At 51.2% G+C, this 25,314-nt stretch overlaps 1 protein-coding gene across 2 annotated transcripts; it reads left to right on the top strand.

The window, feature by feature from the left end:
- The first annotated feature begins 1,875 nt into the window (after positions 1–1,875).
- On the top strand, positions 1,876–22,899 carry VPS33B (VPS33B late endosome and lysosome associated). Of its 2 annotated transcripts, XM_032345536.1 has the most exons (23): positions 1,876–2,650; positions 6,349–6,429; positions 6,781–6,842; positions 8,776–8,825; positions 9,021–9,088; positions 12,837–12,882; positions 13,889–13,983; positions 14,248–14,352; positions 15,172–15,268; positions 15,491–15,568; positions 15,777–15,850; positions 16,133–16,219; positions 16,404–16,494; positions 17,354–17,428; positions 17,687–17,751; positions 17,877–17,931; positions 19,149–19,195; positions 19,977–20,109; positions 20,935–21,008; positions 21,708–21,809; positions 21,990–22,065; positions 22,294–22,410; positions 22,520–22,899. In XM_032345536.1, exons 1-23 carry the CDS (start codon positions 2,555–2,557, stop codon positions 22,597–22,599), a joined length of 1,854 nt encoding a protein of 617 aa, XP_032201427.1. In that variant the 5' UTR covers positions 1,876–2,554; the 3' UTR covers positions 22,600–22,899. The 2 variants fall into 2 exon arrangements, with proteins under 2 accessions (XP_032201427.1, XP_032201428.1); XM_032345537.1 differs by lacking the exons at positions 6,349–6,429; positions 6,781–6,842 and having other exon boundaries at positions 2,348–2,650.
- The last annotated feature ends 2,415 nt before the right edge of the window (positions 22,900–25,314 follow it).

Here is a 25,314-nt window from a genome sequence, read left to right as displayed (position 1 = left end):
AAAAAAAAAAAGTTAATGTGCTTTTCTGACTGAGCCAGCCAGACACCCCAAACTCCTTTTTCTCTTTAAAAAATACTTATTTTTTAGAGTGCGAGTGCATGAGAGAGTCGGGGGAGGAGCAGAGGAGGGACAAGCAGACTCCATGCTGAGCAGAACCTGACGTGGGGCTCAGTTTCACGACACCAAGACCATGACGTGAGCCAAAAATCAAGAGTCAGATGACCCACTGACTGAACCATCCCAGTGCCCCCCGAACTCTTTAACATAGACGCATAAGCCATGACTATACCTTAAGTTTTAGTAATTATTAGCAGAGTTACTCTCTTACTGTTTCATAAATTAATTTTGTGGTTGATTTCTTGGAATTAGGATCCAAAAAAGGTCCACACACTGCAACATTGCATGATGTAGCTACGTCTTAGAAGTGTCTAAAATTCCAAAGTGGTTTCCCTTTCTGCGTTACTCCTCTATTTTTTTAAAAGGTTTTATTTATTTGATAGATCACAAGCAGGCAGAGAGAGAAGAAGGGAAGCAGGCTCCCCACTGAGCAGAGAGCTCCATGCGGGGCTCCATCCCAGGACCCTGGGATCATGACCTGAGCCAAACGGAAGCTTTAACCCACTGAGCCACCCAGGCACCCCTATTCCCCTATTTTACAGGTTTTCTGACCCATACATTTCCTGTATTCTTAAAAAATATATATTTATCTATTTGTTGAGAGACAGCGAAAGCGAGAGGGTGGAGGGGCAGAGGGAGAGAGAATCTTTTTTTTTTTTTTAAAGATTTTATTTATTTATTTGACAGACAGAGATCACAAGTAGGCAGAGAGGCAGGCAGAGAGAGAGAGAGGAGGAAGCAGGCTCTACCACGGAGCAGACAGCCCGATGCGGGGCTCGATCACAGGACCCTGGGATCATGACCTGAGCCGAAGGCAGAGGCTTTAACCCACTGAGCCACCCAGGCGCCCCGGGAGAGAGAATCTTAATTAAGCAGACTCCATGGCCGGCATGGAGCCAGATGTAACCACACTGTGATCATAACCTGAGATGAAATGAAGAGTCGGATGCTAACCGACTGAGCCATCCGGGTATCCCTATTTCCTGTATTTTGAATATAGCAGATTTCATCCCTGTGATGTTTGTTTATTGTCATGTTCCTACTACCCTCCATATTTCCTATCAACTGGTATTTACATCTTTTTATTTGCTCCGGTTCAATTTTTGACAATCAGTGAAGCTTTGTACTTCCTATACATCTCACAAGGAGAAGATGATGTGATGTTAGGATGGATTAGTGAGTTTAGGTATTGTCAGCGGGTCTATCCCTTATAATGGCTTTAAACAACAAACAAGGTGAGTCTAGACCATTACCATCAGCCCTGAAAATTGCCTGGTTTCTCTTCCCAGTCAATTCTTACCCCAAAGTCAATCACTTCCTGAAATTTTTTTCCACCACCGATTAGTTTTCCCTGTTCTAGAACCGTTTCTAAATGGCATCATAAAGATGCCACTCTGTATCTGGGTTCTTTTTTTTTTTTTTGACAGAAATCACAAGTAGGCGGAGAGGCAGGCAGAGAGAGAGAGAGCAGGAAGCAGGCTCCCTGCCGAACAGAGAGCCCGATGCGGGGCTTGATCCCAGAACTCTGGGATCATGACCTGAGCCGCAGGCAGAGGCTTTAACCCACTGAGCCACCCAGGCGCCCCTGTATCTGGGTTCTTTTATGTATTCAGTTATTTTTATTACATGAAAACGCCACAGTTCGTCCATTTCCTCACGAACGATGTTGAGTCAAAACTCCTTAATCCAAAGGTCATAGCTGGCGGGCTTAGCTTCCACTGGATCTTCACGCCTTCCCCTTCTTCCCCCCCGCAGTGTCCCATCCCTCCGCGTCTTGCTCCTGCAAGGCAGCTAAATCTGTGGGGGTAGCTTTGACTGACAGCCAAGACCTCCAGGGATCAGTGCCCTCCGGATCCCGAGTGGGTCTCACCCATTTTACGAAGTTCTGAAAATGTAGCAGAAGTGCCCAACCCTCGCGAGCTAGGAGAATCGGATGTACACTTAAAGATTAGTGATGATGGGACCGCGCCACCCCGCCCAGGTAGGAAACTAGAACGTTGACTCTTTGCTTTCCGCTTTTAAATGTCCCTTCCCGGGCACCGTCCCCGTCCCGGCAGGCTGAGCGCGGGTCGAGCGCACGGGACTTCCGGGAGCTCTAGGAAGTCGCTCGTCTCTCCGGCAGGAGGTGGGGTTTTCTCTGCTCGCCGCGAAATCTGTGGGCGTAGACAGGGATTCTGGCAGCTAGAGGAGTGGACCAGGGAGGGGCGGGTCGGTCCCGCGGCCGCTGATCTGGACGAAGGTCCTCCGAGGCCGCGGCTGCCCGACCGAGAGGTGGCCATTCATTCGCGCGCAGGAGCGAGGGCCCCTTCGGGGGCTCTTTCGAACCGTGCCCAGGCCTGCAGGAGCGCCGCCCTGCGCTTACCCCGGGCTCCTGCCGACCTTCTCTGGGTGGAGGGCGTCGCCCTTCTTCCACCCCGCTGCTCTGGTGCCCGCTGCCATGGCTTTCCCCCATCGGCCGGACGCCCCGGAGCTGCCTGACTTCTCCATGCTCAAGAGGCTGGCTCGGGACCAGCTCATCTATCTGCTGGAGCAGGTCAGTGCCCGCCACTCCTGGGGACTTTTCTGCACCTACAGTTTAGCACTCACTGGACGCATAGTTCTTCCTTGCGGAGTTCCCTTGATCTTGTTCCAGGCCCTTGGTATTGTCCTTGGAGCTTCTGGGGCAGGTCCAAAAGGAAGCATTTAGGAAGGAAAACCAGAGGACAGTAAGAGCTGCTTGGGACCTGGCGGAGAGTTAAGGAAGTCACTTCTTTTTGGTACAGGCGAGGGAGACACCAGTCGTGCCCCGCATCACTGGGGATGGAAAGATGGTTAAGACATCATTGTCCTTAAGGATCTGCTCCAGTAGGAGCCTCTGAAACACGGATTACCCCACACAGAGTATCGTGTGGAACATGGCTGATAGGGCACTGGAAGCATTTAGAATAAGCAGTCATTTCTCGAGTGATCTAGGAATTCTAAGGAGCTGGTTGTGAAAGAATCAGCGTATTTTCCTTGGAGATGGAGCAGGCAGAAGGACTGGTTGGTAGAAGCAAAGTTGAGGAACCAGGGAAGGAGAAGACACATACAGGGAAGACAGCAATCAGAAGTTACGCAGTAGGCATTAGGCAGCCACTGAAGATTTTTCTTCCCCCACTTAAGGGGTGAAGCAATACTTGAAGATGATTCTGGGGGTGCCTGGGTGGCTCAGTCAGTTAAGCTGCTACCTTCAGCTCAGGTCATGATCCTGGAGTCCTGGAATCAAGCCCTGAGTTGGGCTCCCTGCTCAGTGGGGAACCTGCTTCTCCCTCTCCCTCTGCCCCTTCCCCTGGCTTGTACTGTCTTTCAAGTAAATAAATAAAATCTTTAAAGAAAAATGAAGATGATTCTGATAGCCATGTGTGGAGTGGGGTAAATGGGGATCAAGCATGCTAGTTAGGGTACCACAGATCAGCCAAAATTAGTGACAGTGGGAACGAAGGGAAGTCGTAGTGAAGGAAGACTCGAAGATTTACTGATTGTAGAGAGAGAAGCAGAGTTGAGTTTGAGGTTTTTATCTTGTGTTAATAGGAAAACAATGCTATTGCTGTAGTTGTAACGTGTTGTGTGTATACTGACTTGCTTAATGTTCACAATCCCTACTAGATTAGAAGGTCCCCGAGGACAGGGAACATGTTTGTTATGTTCAGCACTGTGTATGCAGGGAGTACCTGGCATAGGGCCAGGCACATAGCATGTGTTTAATAAATATTTTTATAAGAACACTGAATTGAAAAAAAAAAAAAAGAATTAGAGGAACGTGCTGATTAGTTTGGGCTTGAAAAGGGTGATGTGAAGATGCGAGGAGGAAATCACTTTTTTTTTAAAAAAGATTTTATTTATTTATTTGTAGGAGAGACAGAGAGAGTACAGGCAGGCAAAGTGGCAGGCAGAGGCAGAGGGAGAAAGGAGCAAGGAGCCCGATGCGGGACTCGATCCTAGGACTCTGGGATCATGACCTGAGGTGAAGGTAGCCGCTTAACCGAATGAGCCACCTGGGCGTCCCTGAGGAGGAAATCACTCTTGTAACATCCAGCAGACAGAAGCATAGAGCTGCGGTTGGGATGAGGATGGGGGCTTGAAAGAACCTCAGAGAACCTCAGGGAATCTGGGACCCAATTTTATATCTCATCTGTATGCCCCGCAGTGGTAGCACAGCGATTGGCAAGTGAAAGATGCTGAGACAAGTGAGGAATTGAAAAGGGACACGGGTTAAAGCCTCTTATAGGTGAGAAGCCCATGAAAAGAGTAAATGAAATGAGGCCAAGGGTAGGCACTTGAACCTGGAGCTCGGGAGGAGCTGCCCCCAAGGCTGACTCGCTGTGGCTGGTGCAGGATTCCTGTAATAATTTGCTCTTCAAACTGATTCATTCATTCATTCATTCATTCATTCTTTCTTTCTTTCTTTCTTTTTAAGATTTTTATTTATTTATTTGACAGAGAGAGAGCCAGATCACAAGTAGGCAGAGGGCAGGTAGAGAGAGAGGGGGAAGCAGGCTCTCCGATGAGCAGAGAGCCCGATGCGGGGCTCAATCCCAGGACCCAGGACCCTGGGATCATGACTGAGCCGAAGGCAGAGGTTTTAACCCACTGAGCCACCCAGGCGCCCCCAAACTGACTTCTTCTGACTACATTCTTGTTGAACGAGCGCTGCTGTTCCGGCTCCAGCCTCAGAATCGTCTTTGACTCTCCTTTTGCTCTCATATTTAACTGAACCCGCCCGAGTCCCAAGATATTTCCTCACCGACTTTAGAGATTGTACAATAACAGGCATTATAGAGACGGTAGAAGGTAAGGGAAAGTAGAGAAAAAAATTCACCTCCAACAAACAGGTGCAAGCTCTGTTAACACTGTTAATTTCTTTCAGTCATTTAGAACATTCTCTCACACATCCCATGTATCCTTAACGTAGTTTTGTTTGCGGCACCACCAGCTTCAGTCGGGTCCTTGCTCTTTGCTTCATGCTTGGGCTGCTTGGACTGTTGCTTCAACCACAGAAGTGGACTCCCTGCCTCAGTTTCTCATGCCTCCAAACCACTGTACCCACAGTGCGTGCCCAGTTACGCAACTGAAGTTTCCAGCTGAGTGGCTGCTTCAAGGCGCAAAAGCTTTCTGTTCCCTTCCTTGTTCATAGAGGATCGACTTCAGACTCCGTGACCCGATGTTGGGGTGCTCCACGCTCCAGTTCCGGTCGACTGTTTCAATCCTGTATCCCACCATTTATTCCCCTACATCAAGATTTTCCTGCCTTGGGTCCCTTGACATTTGGGGTCCGTTGATGCTTTGCTGTGGGACTGTTCCTGCCTTGCAGGATATTTCACTGCATTTCTAACCTCTACCCAGTAGATGGCAGTCAAACCCCTTGCCCCCAGTCTGATAACCAAAAATGTTGCCAGATGCTGCCAGATGTTCCTCTACCTCCGGGGGTGGGGGGTGGGGGCAAAATCCTCCATGCCGCAGCCCTGCACTTATCTTATGCATCAGTGAAACCAAACTGCTTGTTCTGTCCTTACCACTCAGCCTGCTCTCTTGCCCCAGCCTTTGCTGGGTTGCCATCTTCTATCCCTGCTGACACCCGACCCATCTGTCGAGGCCTAGGATAGAGCAGAACTTCTGATGACTTCCCTCTCCCTGCCACTCAGTGGGACCCCCTCCTTCCCCTGGACACACAGACAGCAGCACCCGAAGGGATGCAGGAATCAGATGGCAGATATTTGGAAGGGAGAGTGGGTGGGTGGGTTCGGACTGTTCTGGGCTCAGCTTTCTGCACTGAATGTGGGTTATTTTTGCAAGTAGAAGAAAAAACATACTTGAAAAGAGACGGCAGTTAGTTGAGGGGCTGCCGGATACTAAGTGGGGCTTTGGTTTGGCTCTGTTCAGTGGGCGATCGGGGTTATTAGGAGGCAGAGTGGAGAACAGGGCAGTGATGCCGAACGAGGTCACGGGCAAGCAGGAGGGTCAAGTGAGGAGGACTTAACCTTCAAGAAGGTGAAATAGCTTTCCACTGGTCCAGAAAATAGGAAGACAAACTAGGCAAATATTTGAAGAAAGGACCGCTGTGGATACAGTTGATAAATGAGACGTTGAGGTAGATGGTATGATGCCCAGTGCATTTCCGGCTGAGTCTGCTCTTGCTAAGTGGATGGCTAGACAAGCTCTCAGCTAAGGGAGTGTGTGTCACCTGTGAGTGACCCAAGGTACCGCGTTCTTCAGCTTCCAGGGAAAAAGGACTTGTTCATTGAGGCCGATCTCATGAGCCCCTTGGATCGGATCGCCAACGTCTCTATCCTGAAGGTACCACCCTTTCTCCCAGTGGACTCGGGCTCCTCTCTTCTCGTGAAGCAGTTTTTCTCTTAACGAACAGTGCAAATTATTAGTGAATGGCTGCCCTTTCAGGGAAAATGCAGTAGCTGAACCGGGTGGGCAAAGGGGGATCGGTGCTGTTGTTCGGGTTGGTTTTGAATTGTTTGGTTTTGGGGTATTTTCCTGTTGACGGTTTGAGGAAAGTTCAGCGGGATAGTGGTCGGGGATGCAGTTTGATTCCCAGAAGAAGCACGAAGGGGAGCCCTTCCAGAAGTCCTCTTTGTGTCCTGCTTTGGGTTTCCAGGCACTTACGTGCACTGTCTTGTTGGGTTCCCTCTGCAGCAGCACGAAGTCGACAAGCTGTATAAGGTAGAGAACAAGCCAGCCGTCAGCTCCAGTGAACAGTGAGTGTCTCGGAGAGCGTCTGGGCTCCGGCCTGGAGGGGTCCCCACACCCCTGCCTCCTGTCACGCTTGTGATGTGGTTCACCTCCTGCACTTCCGCAAGTTCACGCCTGGGTTACGCTGTGCCCTCTTACCTGTCCTCCCTTCCGCGCTGTCTCCCTCCCTGTCCTCCTCTCTCTCTGACCCGGTCTACCATCTCTAGCCAGACTGATTAAGCTTTTTTTTTTTTTAAGATTTTATTTATTTATTTGACAGCGACACAGCGAGAGAGGGAACACAAGCAGGGGGAGAGGGAGAAGCAGGCTTCCCGCTGAGCAGGGAGCCCAATGGGGGGCTCCATCCCAGGAGCCCAGGATCATGACCTGAGCCGAAGGCTGACACCTAACGACTGAGCCAACCAGGTGCCCTAGATTGATTAATCTTTGAAAAATATTTTTATTATGCCCTTCTCAAGAACCTTCAAGGCTTCTCTTACTTGCTGACTGAAGTCCGGATCGCTCATTGCAGATGCCAAGGCTGCCGGCAGCGAGGGTCACCCTGCCTTTCCAGCCCGGTCTGTCACATGTCCCCTCAAGCCTCTGCCCCACACACACTTTTTTTTCTTTCCTTTCTTCTTCTTCTTCCTCTTCCTCATCTTCTTCTTTTTCTTCTTTTTTAACATTTTATTTATTTAAGTAATCTCTACACCCAGTGTGGAGCTCGAACTCCTGACCCTGAGATCAAGAGTCACTTACGCCAGGGCGCCTGGGTGGCTCAGTGGGTTAAAGCCACTGCCTTCAGCTCAGGTCATGATCCCAGTGTCCTGGGATCGAGCCCCGCATCGGGCTCTCTGCTCAGCGGGGACCCTGCTTCCCTTCCTCTCTCTCTGCCTGCCTCTCTGCCTACTTGTGATCTCTATCTGTCAAATAAATAAATAAAACCTTTAAAAAAGAAAAAAAGAAAGAAAAGAGTCATTTACTGCGCTGACCGAGCCAGCTGGGCACCCTGACTCGAACGGTCTCATGCCCCAGCTGTGTGCACACGCTTTCGACCTCTGGCCACCCCATTCCCTCTGCCTGCCATTCTCTCCTGCCCTCACTGCTCATTCGAGAAACGCCCCGCCTCCCAAGCCCAGCCCCGCCTCCTCCGTGAAGCCCTGTGTGGCCATTTCTGGTCCAGGGTGCTTTCCTCCCCCCTGGATTTCCATGCCATTTAGTGTTTGTCCTAGTCACTTGGCACATAGTCACAGACAGCCCGAGTCTGGCCTTCGCTTTTATCTTTTATATTTTTCAACCTGCAGTAATGTTTGTGTTCCTTAAAGGAAAAATTCTCTTGGATACATGGAGAGTACCTCCATGAACCCTCCCCCTCACTGGAAAAACACCATTTTATATACTTTCTTCGATTGTTTCTAACACTGGATTATCCGTATACTTCATGCGTGTGTATCTGACTTTGCCCAGTAGATCGTAAATTACGTGAGAGCAGGAGGTCCCGGGGCCGCCACAGGCCAGTAAGCAGCCGCCGTGCCCGGGAGTCTGGGGTACGGAAGGGGGTGTTCTGTGCTTGGGAGGTGGTCGGCCGAGAGAGCGGGCATAGCTTTGGCCTGGAGGAGAGCTATAGGCCTGGCCAGAAGAGCCAATGATGGAACAGTTGACTTCATTTGTTTCTTCTAAACAGCTGTTACCAATTTCAGGACTTCTCTTCACTGAGGGTTTTTTTTTTTTTTAAAGATTTTGTTTATTTATTTGACAGAGATCACAAGTAGGCAGAGAGGCAGGTGGAGAGAGAGGAAGGGAAGCAGGCTCTCTAAACAGAGAGCCTGATGCGGGGCTCGATCCCAGGACCCTGGGATCATGACCTGAGCCGAAGGCAGAGGCTTTAACCCACTGAATGACCCAGGCGCCCCTTCACTGAGGTTTTTTGTTTGTTTGTTTTAACTCTCTCGCCCACAGATTGTGCTTCTTGGTCCGGCCCCGCATCAAGAACATGCGATACGTTGCCAGTGAGTATGCGATGAAGCCACGGGTACCTAAGACCCAGGGGAGGGTGGCCAAGATGGAGGGCCTAGACCATAAGGACCTTTGATGAGAAGAGGTGGTCTGAATGGGCCGTGCCCCTCGGAGGGGATGTCTGCTTCCTTTCTTCACGTCTAACAGATGGCCCGTGGCTTTCTGGGCTGCTTTCCTTCTGTCTGTAGGTCTTGTCAATGCTGACAAATTGGCTGGCCGGACTCGAAAATACAAAGTGATCTTCAGCCCTCAGAAGGTGAGTGTGGGTTGGTGGGAGGAGGAGAAGGTCGATCAGGACGGAAGGTGGGGAAGGGACAGGGGCCAATATCTGTGTCTCCCCCAAAGCCAGTTGTGTGTGACGGAACAAAACACCTGTCACAGTCTAGTCATTAATGCCGCCGTGATGGTTTAGCAGAGGGTCTGTCTTTCAAGCTGCGCTAGTTAGTGTGGAATTGTGACAGGTGGCCTCTGTGTCGACTTCCTCTGAAGCAGTGTCCTCTGGAAAGGCCTTTTCTTACACAAGAAACTAGCTGAGAGGGTGCCTGGGTGGCTCAGTGGGTTAAGCCTCTGCCTTCAGCCTAGGTCATGATCTCAGGGTCCTGGGATCGAGCCTCGCATCGGGCTCTCTGCTCAGCGGGGAGCCTGCTTCCTTCTGTCTTTGCCTACCTCTCTGCCTATTTGTGATCTCTGTCTCCGTCAAATAAATAAATAAAATTTTTAAGAAAAAAAAAAGGAGCTGAGAGACCATTTTACTCCACCCCAACTTTGAGCCTCCGAGGGGAGTGAAGCCACGCCGTGAGCTACAGGTGTCTTCCGTCTACTTTCTCTCCGAGGCTGTAGTGTCCCAGGACCACGGCATCTCCGTTCCCTGATGCATCAGGCTCTTCTCTCACCCCCACGTCAGCAAGGTGCAAGCAGTGGCCCCGCTTGACCTTACGCCCACGGCCTGCCCAGCGCCCATAAAGCTGCCCCAGGGAGTGTGCGCCACATGGAGAGCAGATAGAAATTCAAGTTCAAAGGACGGGGATTGATTCTTTTTTTCAGTCTTCTCCAAAAAACTCTAGAGAAGGTAGAAGCAGTAGCTCAGTCCGAGCCACTGAAGCCAAACTGTGTGTGAATCCTGGCTCTGGCGCTTGCTATCTGTGGGATCTTGGACAACTCACGTGACTTATGTGACTGCTCTCTGGGTCTCAGCTTGCTCATCTGTAAAATGGAGTTGATAGTAGTGCTTACCTTTTATGTTTTTAAGCATAACAGGGCTGAACATTTTATTTTACTTTTTATTTTAATTCCAGTATAGTTAACACACAGTGTTATGTTAGTTTGACGTATATGATACAGGGATTCAGCGATTCAGTGCATTACTCAGTGGTCAGCAGGGTAAGTGCAGTCTCGATCCCCCGCCCCGATTCCTCCCATCCCCTCACTCACCGCCCCTCTGGTGACCATCGATTTGTTCTCTCTAGTTAAGAGTCTGACTTTTGGTTTGCCTTTTTTTCTCGGTACATTTGTTTTGTTTCTTAAACTCCACGTATGAGTGAAATCATGGGCTATTTGTCTTTTTCTGATTTGTTTCCCTTCGCGTTATGCGCAACATCTATGTGGCAGCAAGTGGCAAAGAGTTAACCTCTTTTACGTGACTTTCAGTGTTTGTTAGGAAACCTAGTGAAATTACAGGCTTATGTTGTTTTCTCATCACATAAAAGGAATAAGAAGAAAGAGCTAGTGATCGTCTCTTGAAGATCATTGGAAGATTCATAGCACAATCTTGTGGCTAGTTTTCCTGTTGGGAAATACAAGTATATCAAGTAAAACATCATTACCAGAGCAAGAAATTATTATTTTTATTTTTTCAAGATTTTATTTGTTTATTTGAGAGAGACAGAGGGAGAGAGCACGAGCAGGGGAGGAGCAAAGGGAGAGGGAGAAGCCGGCTCCCCACTGAGCAGGGAGCTCAGCTGGGGCTCGATCCCAGGACCCTGGGATTATGACCTGAGCAGAAGGTAGAGGCTTAACTGATGGAGCCAACCAGGTGTCCCCAGGGCAAGAGATTATTAAGATAACCAGTCGGACTTACAGGTTACTTTTAAATGTTATTAAGGGAGCTGTGGCAATGAATTCATTTTTGGAGTCTTATAAAACCCCTTTTTTTCAAATTATACTTCCAAGGAGAGATTTGTTTAAATAGGGAATAGAACAAGTTGGTAACAGTTTCAAATAATCCTACAAGCCTCACTATTGCATAGAAAAACAAAATTGATATTTTGATGAGTTTTCTCCATCTCACATCTTATCTAGTTAGATTTTTTGATCAAATTTTAATCACAGACAATCTCCCTCAGTAATTTAGGGAAGAGGGAATCTGTCTTCCTGAGACTCCTTTTGTTAATTATGGAGATTGGCAGTTTGCAATCTGGGCTCTGGGATTCTTTATTTAGCACTAAAAGTGGGTGCACAGTTTTAGTTTCACTGACAGAACAGAGTGAGGGACGGGGCCCCTGGCTGGCCTAGAGCACGTGACCCTACATCTCAGGCTTGTGAGTTCGAGCCTGGAGTAGAACCCACTTAAAAAAAGAGAGAGAAAAAAAGAAATTATGATGAATCGGATTCTTCTGTGTAAAGGAAATCAGGGGCCCGAAGCATGAATCTCCCACATCTCGCGGAGTCCTCAGGAGGACCACGGGAGGTGATCCTTACAAGATACTAACAGCGACGCTTAGCAGGTGTCAGATATTTCATGCACATCAGTTGTCACCATCATTACCGGACAGGAGTGCTCCCGCTTCCTTCCTCATTGCCTCCAAGTATTTCACCTTCTTCCCACTTGGCTCAAAGGAGGAAGTGACCCTGGCCTCTTCCCCTTCCCGGTCCACCGGTTTGCATGTGTCCCTGGCCCCGTGTCCGCGTTCCTTCTCTACCGCTTTGCTTTGTCTTCAACCATGGCTAGCTCTCCTTTTTAAAAAAATTAAAAAAAATTTTTTTAAAGATTTCTTTCTTTCTTTATTTGAGAGAGAGTGCAGGAGCAGGGGCCAGGGACAGAGGGAGAGGGAGAAGCAGAAGCAGACTCCCCGCTGAGCAGAGAGCCCCATGCGGGGCTTGATCCCAGGACCCTGGGATGAGGACATGAGCCAAAGGCAGACACTTAGCCGACTGAGCCACCCGGGCGCCCCATGTCTACCCCTTCTAAGCAGTTCTCCCCTTCTTATCTTCTCGCGGTCAGGGGCTCTCCCTTCTGTTGTGTCCAGAGTTCTCGCTGCCACTCCTCCTGTGTCCTCACCGCTGCCTTCGCCTTTAAATCGAGTCCCTCCAGGGCTCTGTTGTCAAACTCGGTGATGCCTGGTTCCTGCTTGTCCTACTTAATGTCCCTGGCACTGACTTTTGCTGCCTTTAGAGGTGCCGAGTCCCCGTTTCCACCTCTGTGTCATCTTTCCGTCTTCGCCAGGTGTTGCCCTGTGCGCCCGTTGAATTGTGGTGTTCCCTAGAATCCTGTCCTTAGCGCTCATGTCCCTCTGTGTTCTCTTCTCTTGGACAAACCACCTACTTTAAATACCCTGTGCCAGGGACCTCCAGGCAGGCTCTCCGGATCTCTCAGTGACTCCAGGCTTCCCTTGGGCATGCCCTACCCTAGCCTCCCTCTGCACCCCTGCTCTTTCCCGGCCACCTGCCTCGCCTCCCCTGTTTCCGAGGTGCGCTCGGGCCCTCGCTCCACGTCTGTCTGTGGGACGCAGCCTTCAGTGATGCCGAAATGCCTTCTCCTTTGTGGAGCTTCCCAGTCTCACAGGGAGAAAAGAGCAATGGATGAATGCATAAATAAAGCAGGAAATCAAAGCCCTGGGCTAGATGGTCCCAGTGGTCCTTCCTATTGTCCCTAAAAGTCCACGCTCCCTTGTCATCGTCACTGGGTTCAGTAAGTGCTGTTCTCAGCAGTGACCGCGGAGGGACACCAGACAGATGGAAAGAACAGAGAAGAAGGTGGTCACCAACCCCTCCCTCTTGTCTTCCAGTTTCACGCGTGTGAGATGGTGCTGGAGGAAGAGGGAGTCTACGGAGGTGAGAGGAGGCGGCCGTGAGTGGAGACGGGGGGAACATGCGGGACGAAGGGAAGGAAGTCACACTGGGCCCCTCGTCTCTGCCTGTTGGCCTGGGCAGAGGGGCTGTTCTTGACCATGGAGAGCGGGACTGGGCCCTCAAGGGAAGGCTGAAGGGGGTGCCAGGTGCCGCCATTCCTTCCTTTCTGAGACTTCCACAAAGGAAAAGTGTTGCCTTCCCTCCCTCCATTCTGCCAGCCACGCTGACCTGAGCACTGTGCCCCCCGCTGCAGATCCCGCCCTGGTTCCAGAATCTTCGGTGGCCTTCTGCACTTGGCCCTTGCCTGGCCCCTCAGCCTCACCTTGTACAGCTCCCTCCTGACTCTCCCCTCTCCAGCCATGGGCTCTTCCACTTGATTTTCCTGTGGCCTAGAACATTCTCCACCCTCAGCTTTTTTTTTTTTTTTTTCATACCCAATCTTACTCAAATTCTAGGTGTAAATGTTGCCTCTTTAGGGAAGTCTTTCCTTTACTCTTCTACTTTTCTTACGCCCCATGTAGCTGAGGTTGGATCCCTGGGGTGTTTGTGCTTCCGGATCGCTGTTCTTCTTTGGGGCGCAGCTGTGATGAGCTGTGTCTGGTGGACATCTCCCTAAAGTGGCATTCTCTCGCAGAAGATGGGGAGCCTGTCTGTTCCACTCCTGCACCCCCGGGGCTCGGCCTGGTGCCTGCACATTGGTGGCTTTCTGTCAGTATTTGCCGACCAGCAAATGTTTCCTCAGTACTTCCGGTCGGCCCTCGAGTGAAAACAGTCTCCTCACATGGCGTGACAGGCTGTGGTGTGCCCGTCTCCTTTTGTTTCCCGACTGTGAACTCCTCTGAGGCACAGACTGTCACTCGTCTTTGAGTGTTCTGGAGCTGGGCGTGTGGCAGGCCTGCGTCACCTTCCTGTGTCACCATGGCGGACCTTCTCTCAGTGTGGAGCCTGGTGCCTTCTGTGGGGAGGCTGACGTGCTCTGTTCCCACAGACGTGAGCTGTGACGAGTGGGCCTTTTCTTTGCTGCCTCTTGACGTGGATCTGTTGAGCATGGAGCTCCCAGAATTTTTCAGGGACTACTTCCTGGTAAGTGAAGGGTCCCTGAGTCTTGGCACCAACAGGTGGGGACACATGTGGGGTCCCATGGGTTAGAAACATGGACCCTCCTGTGAGTCCTATAACTTATTATGAGGAAGAGCGTTTTGCAGATTGAATGGCTGATAGCCCCAGGACTTCCTTTCGGGCAGTCCCCATGCCTGGCCTTCCCGCCCTGGGCTGCTCCGGCTTGCCCCTTTCCAGATGCGTCTCTTGGGCTGAGCTGTATCTCTGCGGCCCATGTGGTTCCTGCAGGAAGGAGACCAGCGCTGGATCAACACTGTGGCACAGGCCTTGCACCTTCTCAGCACCCTCTACGGGCCTTTCCCCAACTGCTACGGAATTGGCCGCTGCACCAAGGTGGGCACGTGTGGTGCTGTGGTCCCCATGGCTCTGTTGTACCTGTCCTCTGCCCAGTGGGGACTGTCCAGGGGTATCTGTGATAAGAGCTATATTCTCTCTTTTTTTTTAAAGATTTTATTTATTTATTTGACAGATAGACATCACAAGTAGGCAGAGAGGCAGGCAGAGAGAGACGGGGAAGCAGGCTCCCTGCTGAGCAGAGAGCCTGATACGGGGCTCGATCCCAGGACCCTGAGATCATGACCTGAGCCAAAGGCAGAGGCCTAACCCACTGAGACACCCAGGCGCTCCGAGAGCTATATTCTTTAGCTTGCCTTTTTTTTTTTTTTAAAGATTTTATTTATTTATTTGACAGATAGACATCACAAGTAGGCAGAGACGCAGGCAGAGAGAGGAGGAAGCAGGCTCCCTGCTGAGCAGAGAGCCTGATGCGGGGCTCGATCCCAGGACCCTGGGATCATGACCTGAGCCGAAGTCAGAGGCTTTAACCCACTGAGCCACCCAGGCGCCCCTAGCTTGCTTTTATTGTTCAGAAGAGTTCCTCAGAGGGGAGGGCTTGTGTGACGGACAGAAAGGCAAAAGCCAAGGCCTCTGGGATAGCACTCCTAAGTCTTCTTCAGAGGCAGAGAGAGTCCCTCGTCAGCAAGGAGAGGCTGGGAGGGGTGGGTGCAGATGGGAGTGCCGTGGATAGTGGTGTTAATAATCAGCTCCCCTCTCGGGGGCAGGAGAGGTGTCACACGGAAAAGAGGTGACCTCGGTAGGGGTGGGCTGCAGAAGGGACCTGACACGAGACTGAGAGTGTCTTGGTCCCCGCAGATGTCATACGAACTGTGGAGAAAACTGGAGGAGGAGGAGGATGGCGAGACCAAGGGCCGAAGGCCAGAGATTGGACATGTCTTCCTCCTAGACAGAGGTAAAGAATGCTCAGCGCCCCTGTCGTCTCTGGACCCTTGAAGACGTGGGGATCGGGCCCATGTGGCGGCCAAGTTCAGATCCTCGGGTCGGGGCTGTGAACGGCAGCGTTGACCGGGAGCACGGCGCCTGGGCCCTGGGGAGGCCCGTGAGCTGATGCCGAGTGAACTGGGTAGCCACGTAGGTCAGGGAGGACCCTCACAGCCGGGGATCTCGGTTTCAGACGTGGACTTCGTGACAGCACTCTGCTCCCAGGTGGTCTACGAGGGTCTGGTGGACGACACCTTCCGTGTCAAGTGTGGTAAGTGGCATCTTGGTGAGGCGGGGGGGCGGGGTCCTCAGCTCCTGGGGGGCTCTCGCAGGGGGCGGGGCTTGTGGGAGAGCCTCGGACTCTGAACAGACTGCTGGCTTCCAGATAGTTTGGGGGACTCCGAGTGGCAGTTCAGGAACGGGGAGGGGAGGGAAGCCCCCCTTGGAGATCCTCATAGCCGCTCCCTCTGCTCTCAAAGGGAGTGTTGACTTTGGCCCAGAAGTCACATCCTCTGACAGGAGCTTAAAGGTTCTACTCAATGCTGAAGACAAGGTGAGGGTACGCAGGTGCTGGCTGGTGGATCGCCCTTGGGCCACTCTGGGCGGGACTCTGGGAGGGGAGGCTGAGCCTGGGGGAGGGGGCTCCCCCTCCAGGTAAGAGCGAACCCCGGAGCATGATAGCTGGGGCCTGACATTGGTGACAGCAGCACGGCCCTCTCTGTGCTCTTGCTGGAACAGCCGGGCACTCCTCTTGTGCCTCGATTACACTACTGGGGGCGGGGGGCCTAGTTAGCGTTCTTTCCAGTAAGTTGTAGCTGTCTGGTTCCCCTTGCAGGTGTTTAATGAGATTCGTAACGAGCACTTCTCCAACGTCTTTGGCTTTTTGAGCCAGAAGGCCCGGAACTTGCAAGCTCAGTATGATGTGAGGCTCCAAGCCGGGCGTCTTCTGTTTGGTGTCCCCAGTTTCCCAAGGCTGCTGCCCTTTGGCTCCCTTCTGATTTGACGACAGCCCCTGTCTTTTCTCTAGGAGTTGGGGGTGGGGCGGGGGTGGGGGCCGCTCTCGGGTGAAGGCAGGGAGAGGCTGACCTTATGGGGACTTCCCACAGCGCCGGAGGGGCATGGACATCAAGCAGATGAAGAACTTTGTGTCCCAGGAGCTCAAGGGACTGAAACAGGAGCACCGCCTGCTGAGTGTCCGTAGGTTTTGGGGAGGGGTGGCGAGGGGCTGCTACAGAGGAGATCTGCCCAGGGGGGAAGTCTGTGTTCCCCCAGGAAATAATGATCTTGTTTTGTTTAAAATGGAAAGGCTTACTTCTGCATTTTGCCTTAAGAAATTTTTGGTCCGGGGTGCCTGCATGGCTCCCCTCGGTTAAGCGTCTGCTTTCAGCTCAGGTCATAATCCCAGGGTCCTGGGATCGACCCTGCATGCAGTTTCCTGCTCAGCGGGCAGTGTGCTCCCTCTCCCTCTGCTCCTCCCCGAACTCATGTTCTCTCTTTCTGTCTCTCAAGTAAATGAATAAATCTTTAAAAAAAAAAAAAAAGAAGAAGAAGATTTTATTCTTCTGGACAATAAAGGCGCAGTCTCTCATTTATTTATTTAATTTTTTAAAAGATTTATTTATTTGGAGAGAGAGACACGCAGTGAGAGAGGGAACACAAGCAGGGGGACTGGGAGAGAAGCAGGCTTCCCGCTGGGCAGGGAGCCTGATGTAGGGCTCTATCCCAGGACCCTGGGATCATGACCTGAGCCAAAGGCAGACGCTTAAATGACTAAGCCACCCAGACACCCCAAGGCATATCCTTTTATTTATTTATTTTTTAAAGATTTTACTTACTTATTTGACAGAGATCACAAGTAGGCAGAGAGGCAGGCAGAGAGAGCAGGGGAAGCAGGCTCCCTGCTGAGCAGAGAGCCCGATGCGGGGCTTGATCCCAGAACTGTGGGATCATGACCTGAGCTGAAGGCAGAGGCTTTAACCCGCTGAGCCACCCAGGCACCCTGGCATATCCTTTTAGAACTGGAAATATATCAGCTTGCTTTTTGTCCTATCTGCAGATATCGGGGCCTGTGAATCCATAATGAAGAAGAAGACCAAGCAGGACTTTCAGGAGCTCATCAAGACTGAACATGGTAACAGTGGGGGCCGTGCTTGGCTCCTTCCGATGCTTCCCCTGCTCCCAGCACCATCCCACCCAGCAAAGATGTTCTCTGGCTCTTTCCAGCTGATGCTGGCTGGGTGGAATGCTGGTTCCTGCTAGAAGTCCAGGGGGGTCCCTTAACCTCCCCCCCAACAAGGATGGAGAAAGATTGGGAGACAGACACCCATTAACACAGATGGCAACAGCTGAGCAGCTCCCCCTGTAACGGGCTCTCCTCTGCTTCTCGCAGCGCTGTTGGAGGGCTTCAACATCCGGGAGAGCACCAGCTACATCGAAGAACACATAGACCGGCAGGTGAGCAGGTGGCCGGGGTTGCTGGGAATGTTGTATCACGGCGGGCTTGGCCTCCAGCAGAAGGAAGAGGAGAGAAGAAGGTGTGTCATGGAACTTGAATTCTCCAGGACTCTCTTCTCGTGCAGGTGTCACCTATTGAAAGCCTTCGCCTCATGTGCCTTTTGTCCATCACTGAGAACGGTGAGTTCCTGCAACCAAAGATGCCAGACTGAAAAACTGTACCTTAGGGATGGAAGACATCACTGTGAATGACACAGAAAATATCCCAGCAGACAAAACATTTCCCAGTAATTTCGTAGATTCTTTCCCCTGTAAGATAAAGCAGTCTTTGTTCGGAGTGAGACATCTCCAGGGACCTAGGGTCATTTAGTGTCCCAACTCTGAGCAGGACCACACCCAGGCCCCCCGGAACAAGTGCTGTCACATCTTAGGACCATGGGGCACAGCTCAGAGTGGCATTTCTCTCTCTGTTCCGTCTGGCCGGCTGCCTTCCACGAGCTTTCATAATGAAGAGACAGTCCAGGAAAAGGGGACAGCCAAACAATTTCATAAACATTTACAAAAGCTCAGATTCTGTGACCTCTTTTAACCTGTTCATGCAACCCTTTCATCTTTTTTTTTAATTGGAAGTAGAGTTGACACATGATGGTACATATTAGTTTCAGCTATATGGCATGGGGATGGGACAGCTGTGTACATTGGGCTGGGCTCCCCACCAGCCAGCCAATACAATACCATCGGCTGTACTCCGTGTGCCATTCGTACTCATGACTCGCTCACGACCCTGACTTGCAAGCCTATTCTTCATACCACACTGGAGGACAGCACCTCAGACTGTACTATCTTTTTTAAGATTTTATTTATTTATTTATTTATTTGACAGAGAGAGAGAGATCACAAGTAGGCAGAGAGGCAGGCAGAGTGAGAGGGAGAAAGAAGTAGGCTCCCCACTGAGTGGAGAGCCCGATGCGGGGCTCGATCCCAGGACCCCGAGATCATGACCCGAGCCAAAGGCAGATGCTTAACCCACGGAGCCTCCCAGGCGCCCCTCAGACCACACTTTCTGACCTCATCCGAACACTTGTCCTGTTCCTCGGTAGCTTGTAAAGCACGGTGCAGGAGCACTGGCCCCAAGCCAGGAACAGAGGTGCCTAAGTCTGTTTCCCTTCCTCCTGCTCAGTCCCGCCACCATCCCTGCTGATAAGCAAGCTTAAGTTTAGGAGTCAGTTTAGAATCAACTGGCTGGATGCAAGGTTGACATTTACTGAATCCTTCCTCCTGATAAAGGTTGTTCAGGGAATAAGAGGGTGGATGGGTGGGGAGGTGGGTATGGCTGTCGATTTCAGGACAGCTCAGCTGGCGTTTGTGCGAACCTGTCTTATCTTCCGGACCCTCAGGTTTGATTCCCAAGGATTACCGATCTCTGAAAACACAGTATCTGCAGGTGAGGCCAGGAGAATGGGCTCTGGAGGGAACCGGGTGGGGGGGAGGTCATCACTGGACACTTCTGGAAGAGGCAGAAGAAATGGCCCCTTTCTTGTCGGCATCCCCATTTTGTTCCCAGTCTGGCCTCCCTCTTAGAGTGTCTCAGGATAGTCAGCCTCTCAGCACGCAGAGACCCCCCCCACTGCCCTTGTCTCCCCCACTCCCTGCCTGGGTGGCCAGTGCTGGGAGAGCCGGGGCCACTGAGCCGTGGACTGGGTGCTGAGTTCTCACCCCGGGGCTCTACTTCACTTTAGCGTCGTATATGGGGGTGATACGGCTTTCCTTCCGGGTCTTCTCGTCTTACCTCATGTGAGAAGCACCCCCAGCACCCTGACATCAGCGGCTTTCTCTCCTCGTTCCGTGCTTTCCCCCCATCCTTTGTTTGGTGTTTGGTTATTTCTTCCTTTTCTTTCTTTCTTTTTTTTTTTTTAAAGATTTTATTTATTTGACAGAGAGAGAGATCACAAGTAGGCAGAGAGGCAGGCAGAGAGAGAGGGGGAAGCAGACTCCCCACCAAGCAGAGAGCCTGATGCGGGGCTCGATCCCAGGACCCTGAGATCATTACCTGAGCTGAAAGCAAAGGCTTAACCCACTGAGCCACCCAGGCGCCCCTGGTGTTTGGTTATTTCTTTAGGGCCCCGAATGAATAGCCCTTCTGTCCCTCACCTCCATGTCACCTGACAGTCTTAGACCTTGGCGGGGCCGATGCTCGGTAAATGGCGGAATTGCATTTTCTTCAGAGCTATGGCCCTGAGCACCTGCTTACCTTCTCGAACCTGCGGCGAGCGGGGCTCCTCACGGAGCAGGCCCCGGGGGACACGCTCACAGCTGTGGAGAGTAAAGTGAGCAAGCTGGTGACGGACAAGGCCGCAGGTGAGCAGGGAGCCCCTTCCCTGGCCGGGGTCCCCTCTCCTTGCAGCTGTCCGAGCGCCCCGGGTGGGAGCAAACGAGCTGGGGAAGGAGGAGGATCGGTCACTCTTCTGGCATTGCTCCTACTTCTGCGGCCAGGGCCTCGTCCCTTTTATTGAACTTCCCATGTGCTGAGACCAGCAGATACAGGTTTCTTACTTGATCCTGACGCCTGCAAGCTGATAGCCTCCATTTTCTAGAGAAGGAAACAGGCTGAGTGAGGTTGAGGGACGTGTTCAAGGTCCCCCAGTGAGTCAGTCAGACCTGAGCCCAGGTCGTTGACTCCAAGGCCCGGACCCCTCAGTGAGCTCGGGTCGCTCTGTCCGTTGCACCGAGTGGATGGCCGGTACCCTGTAGGAAGACCATGGTGGGGCAAAGAGTGGCGAGTATCTTGATCAGTTCGAGGGAATTTTATTTTATTTATTCATTTATTTATTTTAAAGACTGTTATTTATTTATTTGACAGAGAGAGAGAGAGAGAGGGAACACAAGCAGGGGAGTGGGAGATGGAGAAGCAGGCTCCCTGCTGAACAGGGAGCCCGATGCGGGGCTCAATCTCAGGACTCTGGGATTGTGACCTGAGCCTAAGGCAGACGTTTAATGACTGAGCCACCCAGGCGCCAAGTTCCAGGGAATTTTAGGTGAACGGCTTTGAGGAGGGCCTTGAGATGTGAGCAGTCTTGCTACCTGCGAGGTCCTACTATTTGACATTTCCTGAGTGGTGTCCCCCGGGGCAGGGTCACGAATCCGTCGATCTTCGGTGAAATCCAGCACAGATTTCCTTCCCAGGAAAGATTACTGATGCCTTCAGTTCTCTGGCCAAGAGGAGCAATTTCCGTGCCATCAGCAAGAAGCTGAATTTGGTATGTCGATTCAGGATGGATGAGGAAGCCGTGGGTCCGGTCCTTGGTGGAGAGCTTTGAATCACCAACATCTCTTTGTTGTTTTGTTTTGATAAAGATCTTTTTGTTTGGTAGCATCATAGCATGAGCTTAATTTTTTTTTAAGATTTTATTTATTTATTTGATAGAGATCACAAGTAGGCAGAGAGGCAGGTAGAGAGAGGTAGGGAAGCAGGCTCCCCGCTGAGCAGAGAGCCTGATGCAGGGCTCGATCCCAGGACCCTGAGATCATGACCTGAGCCGAAGGCAGAGGCTTTAACCCACTGAGCCACCCAGGCGTCCCAGCATGAGCTTAATTTAATAATGAGGCAAGAGACAAAGATTCATTCACTTATTAAACTGGAAGAAGTGGCCAAATGTCAGAGGGGAGGCTGAGTGCCTCATCAGTGAGAGACACGTCCCCGTGTCCAGGGGATCGGCAGCGGGGCATCGCTCTTCCCAGCCCTTCGTGGGGAGCCGGGGGAGCTCGTTCACGAGAATCAGTGGGTACTGAACAAAAGCTTTAATCTTTACTTATAGATTTTTTTTTTTTTTGGGCTTTTGCTGATTTTCCTTTTAGCTGAAATAAACCTGCTTTGGGGAATGTCCTTTTCTCTGACCAAGTACGAGGCCAGAGAGATGAGTTGTCACGTGCCTCACGTAGCCCCCTTTGCTCTCTAGATCCCACGTGTGGATGGCGAGTATGATCTGAAAGTGCCACGGGACATGGCGTATGTCTTCAGTGGTGCTTACGTGCCCCTCAGCTGCCGACTCATCGAGCAGGTGAGGGGAAGCCACCCGTTCATGTGTCGCCCTCTGCCTTCTCTTGGTCTCTGGCCTGTCCCGACCTCCAGCCACTCCAGTAACTAACTAACGAGAGATGGCGACAGTCTGGCTGCCGCAACCGGCCCTTCCTCAGCCGGGTGGGGTCTCAGACTGGCATCCGGTGCTCGTGCCTCCCAGGTGCTGGAGCGGCGGAGCTGGCAGGGGCTGGACGAAGTCGTGCGGCTGCTCAACTGCAATGAGTTGGCCTTCACAGGTGCGCCGCGCTGGCCCCGGCGGGCGGGTGTGGGGGTGGTTGGCGGTGCCACCGGGGGCAGGCGGGGGCTGCTGGGGGTGCCAGCGGGAGCGGGGGTGGGGAGGGGTGCTGGGGGTGTCAGCGGGGGTGGGGGTGGGTCTTCCTGGGGGCGCCACCTGGGGCCGGGGCAGGGGGAGGGGTGCTGGGGGCGCCGCCACGGAAGAGCTGGGTCTGGCTCAACCCCCACAGACGTGACCAAGGAGGACAAGGCTTCCAGCGAGTCTTTGCGCCTCATCATGGTGGTGTTCTTGGGTGGTTGCACGTTCTCGGAGATCTCGGCCCTCCGGTTCCTGGGCAGGGAGAAAGGTAAGAGAGAACAGAAAGGGGGACCTGGGGGACAGATACCAGTGCCCAGAAGGCTTCTCGACCTCTGATCTGTTCCTGGTCCCGTGTGCTGGCGTGTTTGACCTCACAGGGTACAGGTTCATTTTTCTGACGACGGCAGTCACGAACAGCGCTCGCCTTATGGAAGCCATGAGTGAGGTAAAAGCCTGACGTTGTCCCTGCTGGTGTCGACGTCTTCCCTGGACACGTTTCCCGATGGGAGGCAGGAATGTGGCCCCAGCTGCTAACCAAGTGTCCACCAACTACCCTCCTGAGAGCCGGGGAGCACGGAACTTAATCCGGATTTAGAGAAGTTACCTGAGGACAGCGCTCACTTCTGGCCCCCAGGATAGGTCTCTGTTTTGTGTATGAAGTACAGCTTGTGCTGAAAAGATAAGAGGAAGGGGAGGTATCTTTTGCTAAATCCTGTTTGAGTATCATTGTCCATAAAGCCTCTACTCTCCAGTGTCACGTTCAGTTCTCGACATGCTCTTCTGTCTTCTTCGTGAAGCACAGGGGGCTTCATGGGTTCTGTGGTCTGGGCTCTGCCGTAGGTCTGGGCCTGGTCTGCTTCTCTCCTGAAACTTGCCCTGTACCAGAGTTTCCTCAACCATCAAACAAGGGGGATGGGTTAGAGAGATGATCAGCAAGCACCCTTCTGGTTCTAAAATCCTGCAGTTCATCATACTTTATTTATTTATTAAAAAGATTTTATTTATTTATTTAACAGACAGAGATCACAAGCAGGCAGAGAGGCAGACAGAAAGAGAGAGAGGAGGAAGCAGGCTCCCTGCTGAGCAGAGAGCCGGATGCAGGACTTGATCCCAGGACCCTGGGATCATGACCTGAGCTGAAGGCAGAGGCTTTAACCCACAGAGCCAGCCAGTCGCCCCCATCTTATTTCATTTTTTTAAGTAAACCTTTGCCCAATATGGGGCTCAAACTCATGACCCTGAGGTCAGTGGTAATACACTGTACCAACTGAGCCAGCAGGAGCCTCTCCTGATTCATTATACTTTAGAAAAGATGAGTTTGTTACTGTTTCAACTTCAGGGGGCACTCTGGTATTAAGCAGTTGTCTCTTACTGCAGAATGAAGGACTGCGTCCTGTTAGAGCAGGCTCGGGCATCAGCTAACAGTGCTGCTAAAAAGGTCACCAGTGCCCCCCCACCCCGAGTTGCTGATTTTGGTGGCCTTTCTGTCCCTTGACCTTTTAAAAAAATTGTACTGTAACCACATCCATCAGTCTCTTTTTGGTCCTCCTCTAACTTGACCTTCCTGACAACTGCTTTTCCTTTCTTCTGCTCAGCTTCCACGACACTCTTGTTGTTCTTCTATGGTCTCCTGGGTTGTGCTTCTATCTCCTTGGATTGCTTGTCTCTGCCTGTCCCCTCCCTGTCCTTTGTTGTCAGCTGCTTCCAGATCCCAAGCTCTCCTCTTCCTGCTGAGTTTCACGCTGGTATTTTCAACTTGGTCATTCCACAGGCCCTTCAAACTCGACATGTCTAAAATAAACTCTCTAACTGAACTTCCTGTCCTCACTTTGAATCCCCCAATCTGCTCCTCCTGTGTTCCAATAATTGACATCCTCATCATCTACCCAAGTCTTGTGCATGAAAGAAATTATAACCTTGACCTCAGATTTTTTTTTTTAATCCCCCACATTCAGCTGGTTCCACTACCCCTTATTCCTCCATGCCTCTGGCTCATCCTCTCCTCACCGTCCCCATGCCAGAGATCCTGACTATTTTTTGCCTGGGTTTTTGCAAGACTGTCCCTTCCAGTCCCTCTGCTTCCTATCTGCCACTTACTAAAAGATCCAAATCTGTGTTGTTGGATCATCAAAACATTTCTTTCATAAAGGAGTGCTGTTATCAGTGTGTATTCTAAGGAAAATGTATACCTCAGGTATCCAGCTAGAATTTGTTATAATTTTTATGTTAAGCTAGTGTGCAGGATCAAAGACACCACTGACAGGGGTGTTTGTCTGCATAAAGAATATGTGACAACAATTCTGTGACCAAGGAAACAGACCGTGGCAACACACTGCACTTGAGTTCTAGAACAATGCCGAATCCTGTAACAGGGTCCTACTTACACTCCGCACAGTGTTTTACATGTCGAGTATATGCTCTGAGTGGGTATCTCTGTGACTTCATTGGCTTCAGAACGACAGTGCAACAGACATGATAGCAAAATTGTCTTATCTCAGGGTGCTTATGATGCCGGCCCTGGGAACATGCCTGAAGATCACAAGGTTTTGAAGCTTTCTGAATAACTTTTAAGTCAATCAACAAAGTGCAAGTAAATTTCAAAAGTGTCTGCATTTCTGTCCATCAGCAGCGTGAATGACTGGCGTGCTGCTGACATTGTTAAAGGATGTCAAAAGCTCCAGTTAAGTCTTTCTGAAAGTGGGAGAAACATGGTCCTGCAGGTGAAGCAAACAAGCGTCCCTTACTTTTCCTTCATGGAGAAGGCAAATGAAAAGGAGTCACAGAAGTCATAGATGGCCAATACACTCAGGGAAAATGTGTAATTTCAGCTATAAGCCAGCAAGTGCAAATCAAAGAAGGGAGTGACACTTTCTGCCTATGAAATTAGCAGAGATTTAAAAGGACAGGAAGACTCAAGAGCAGTTGAGGGTGAGAGGTGGGTGTGCTTCTGGTAAGGCTTCCTTAGTGGGAAGCGCAAATTAATTCAGTCCTTCTGGAGGGAGAGCGTTCAGTAGCTACTCTTCTAGGGATCAAGTGTAAGAAAATAGTGCAAGATGTAGATTTATTCATGAAGACATTTATTTGTAAAATTTAAAATCTAAATATCCATTTGTATCAAAACAGATTATGAGATAACCTCGAGCCACAATATCATGCAACTGTGAATCAATGG

This window comes from Mustela erminea, chromosome 5 (genome assembly GCF_009829155.1).
Source record: "Mustela erminea isolate mMusErm1 chromosome 5, mMusErm1.Pri, whole genome shotgun sequence".
Classification (NCBI taxonomy): Eukaryota; Metazoa; Chordata; class Mammalia; order Carnivora; family Mustelidae; genus Mustela; species Mustela erminea.
Note: the sequence above shows the minus strand (reverse complement) of the source record. Positions and strands in the feature narration are given on the sequence as shown.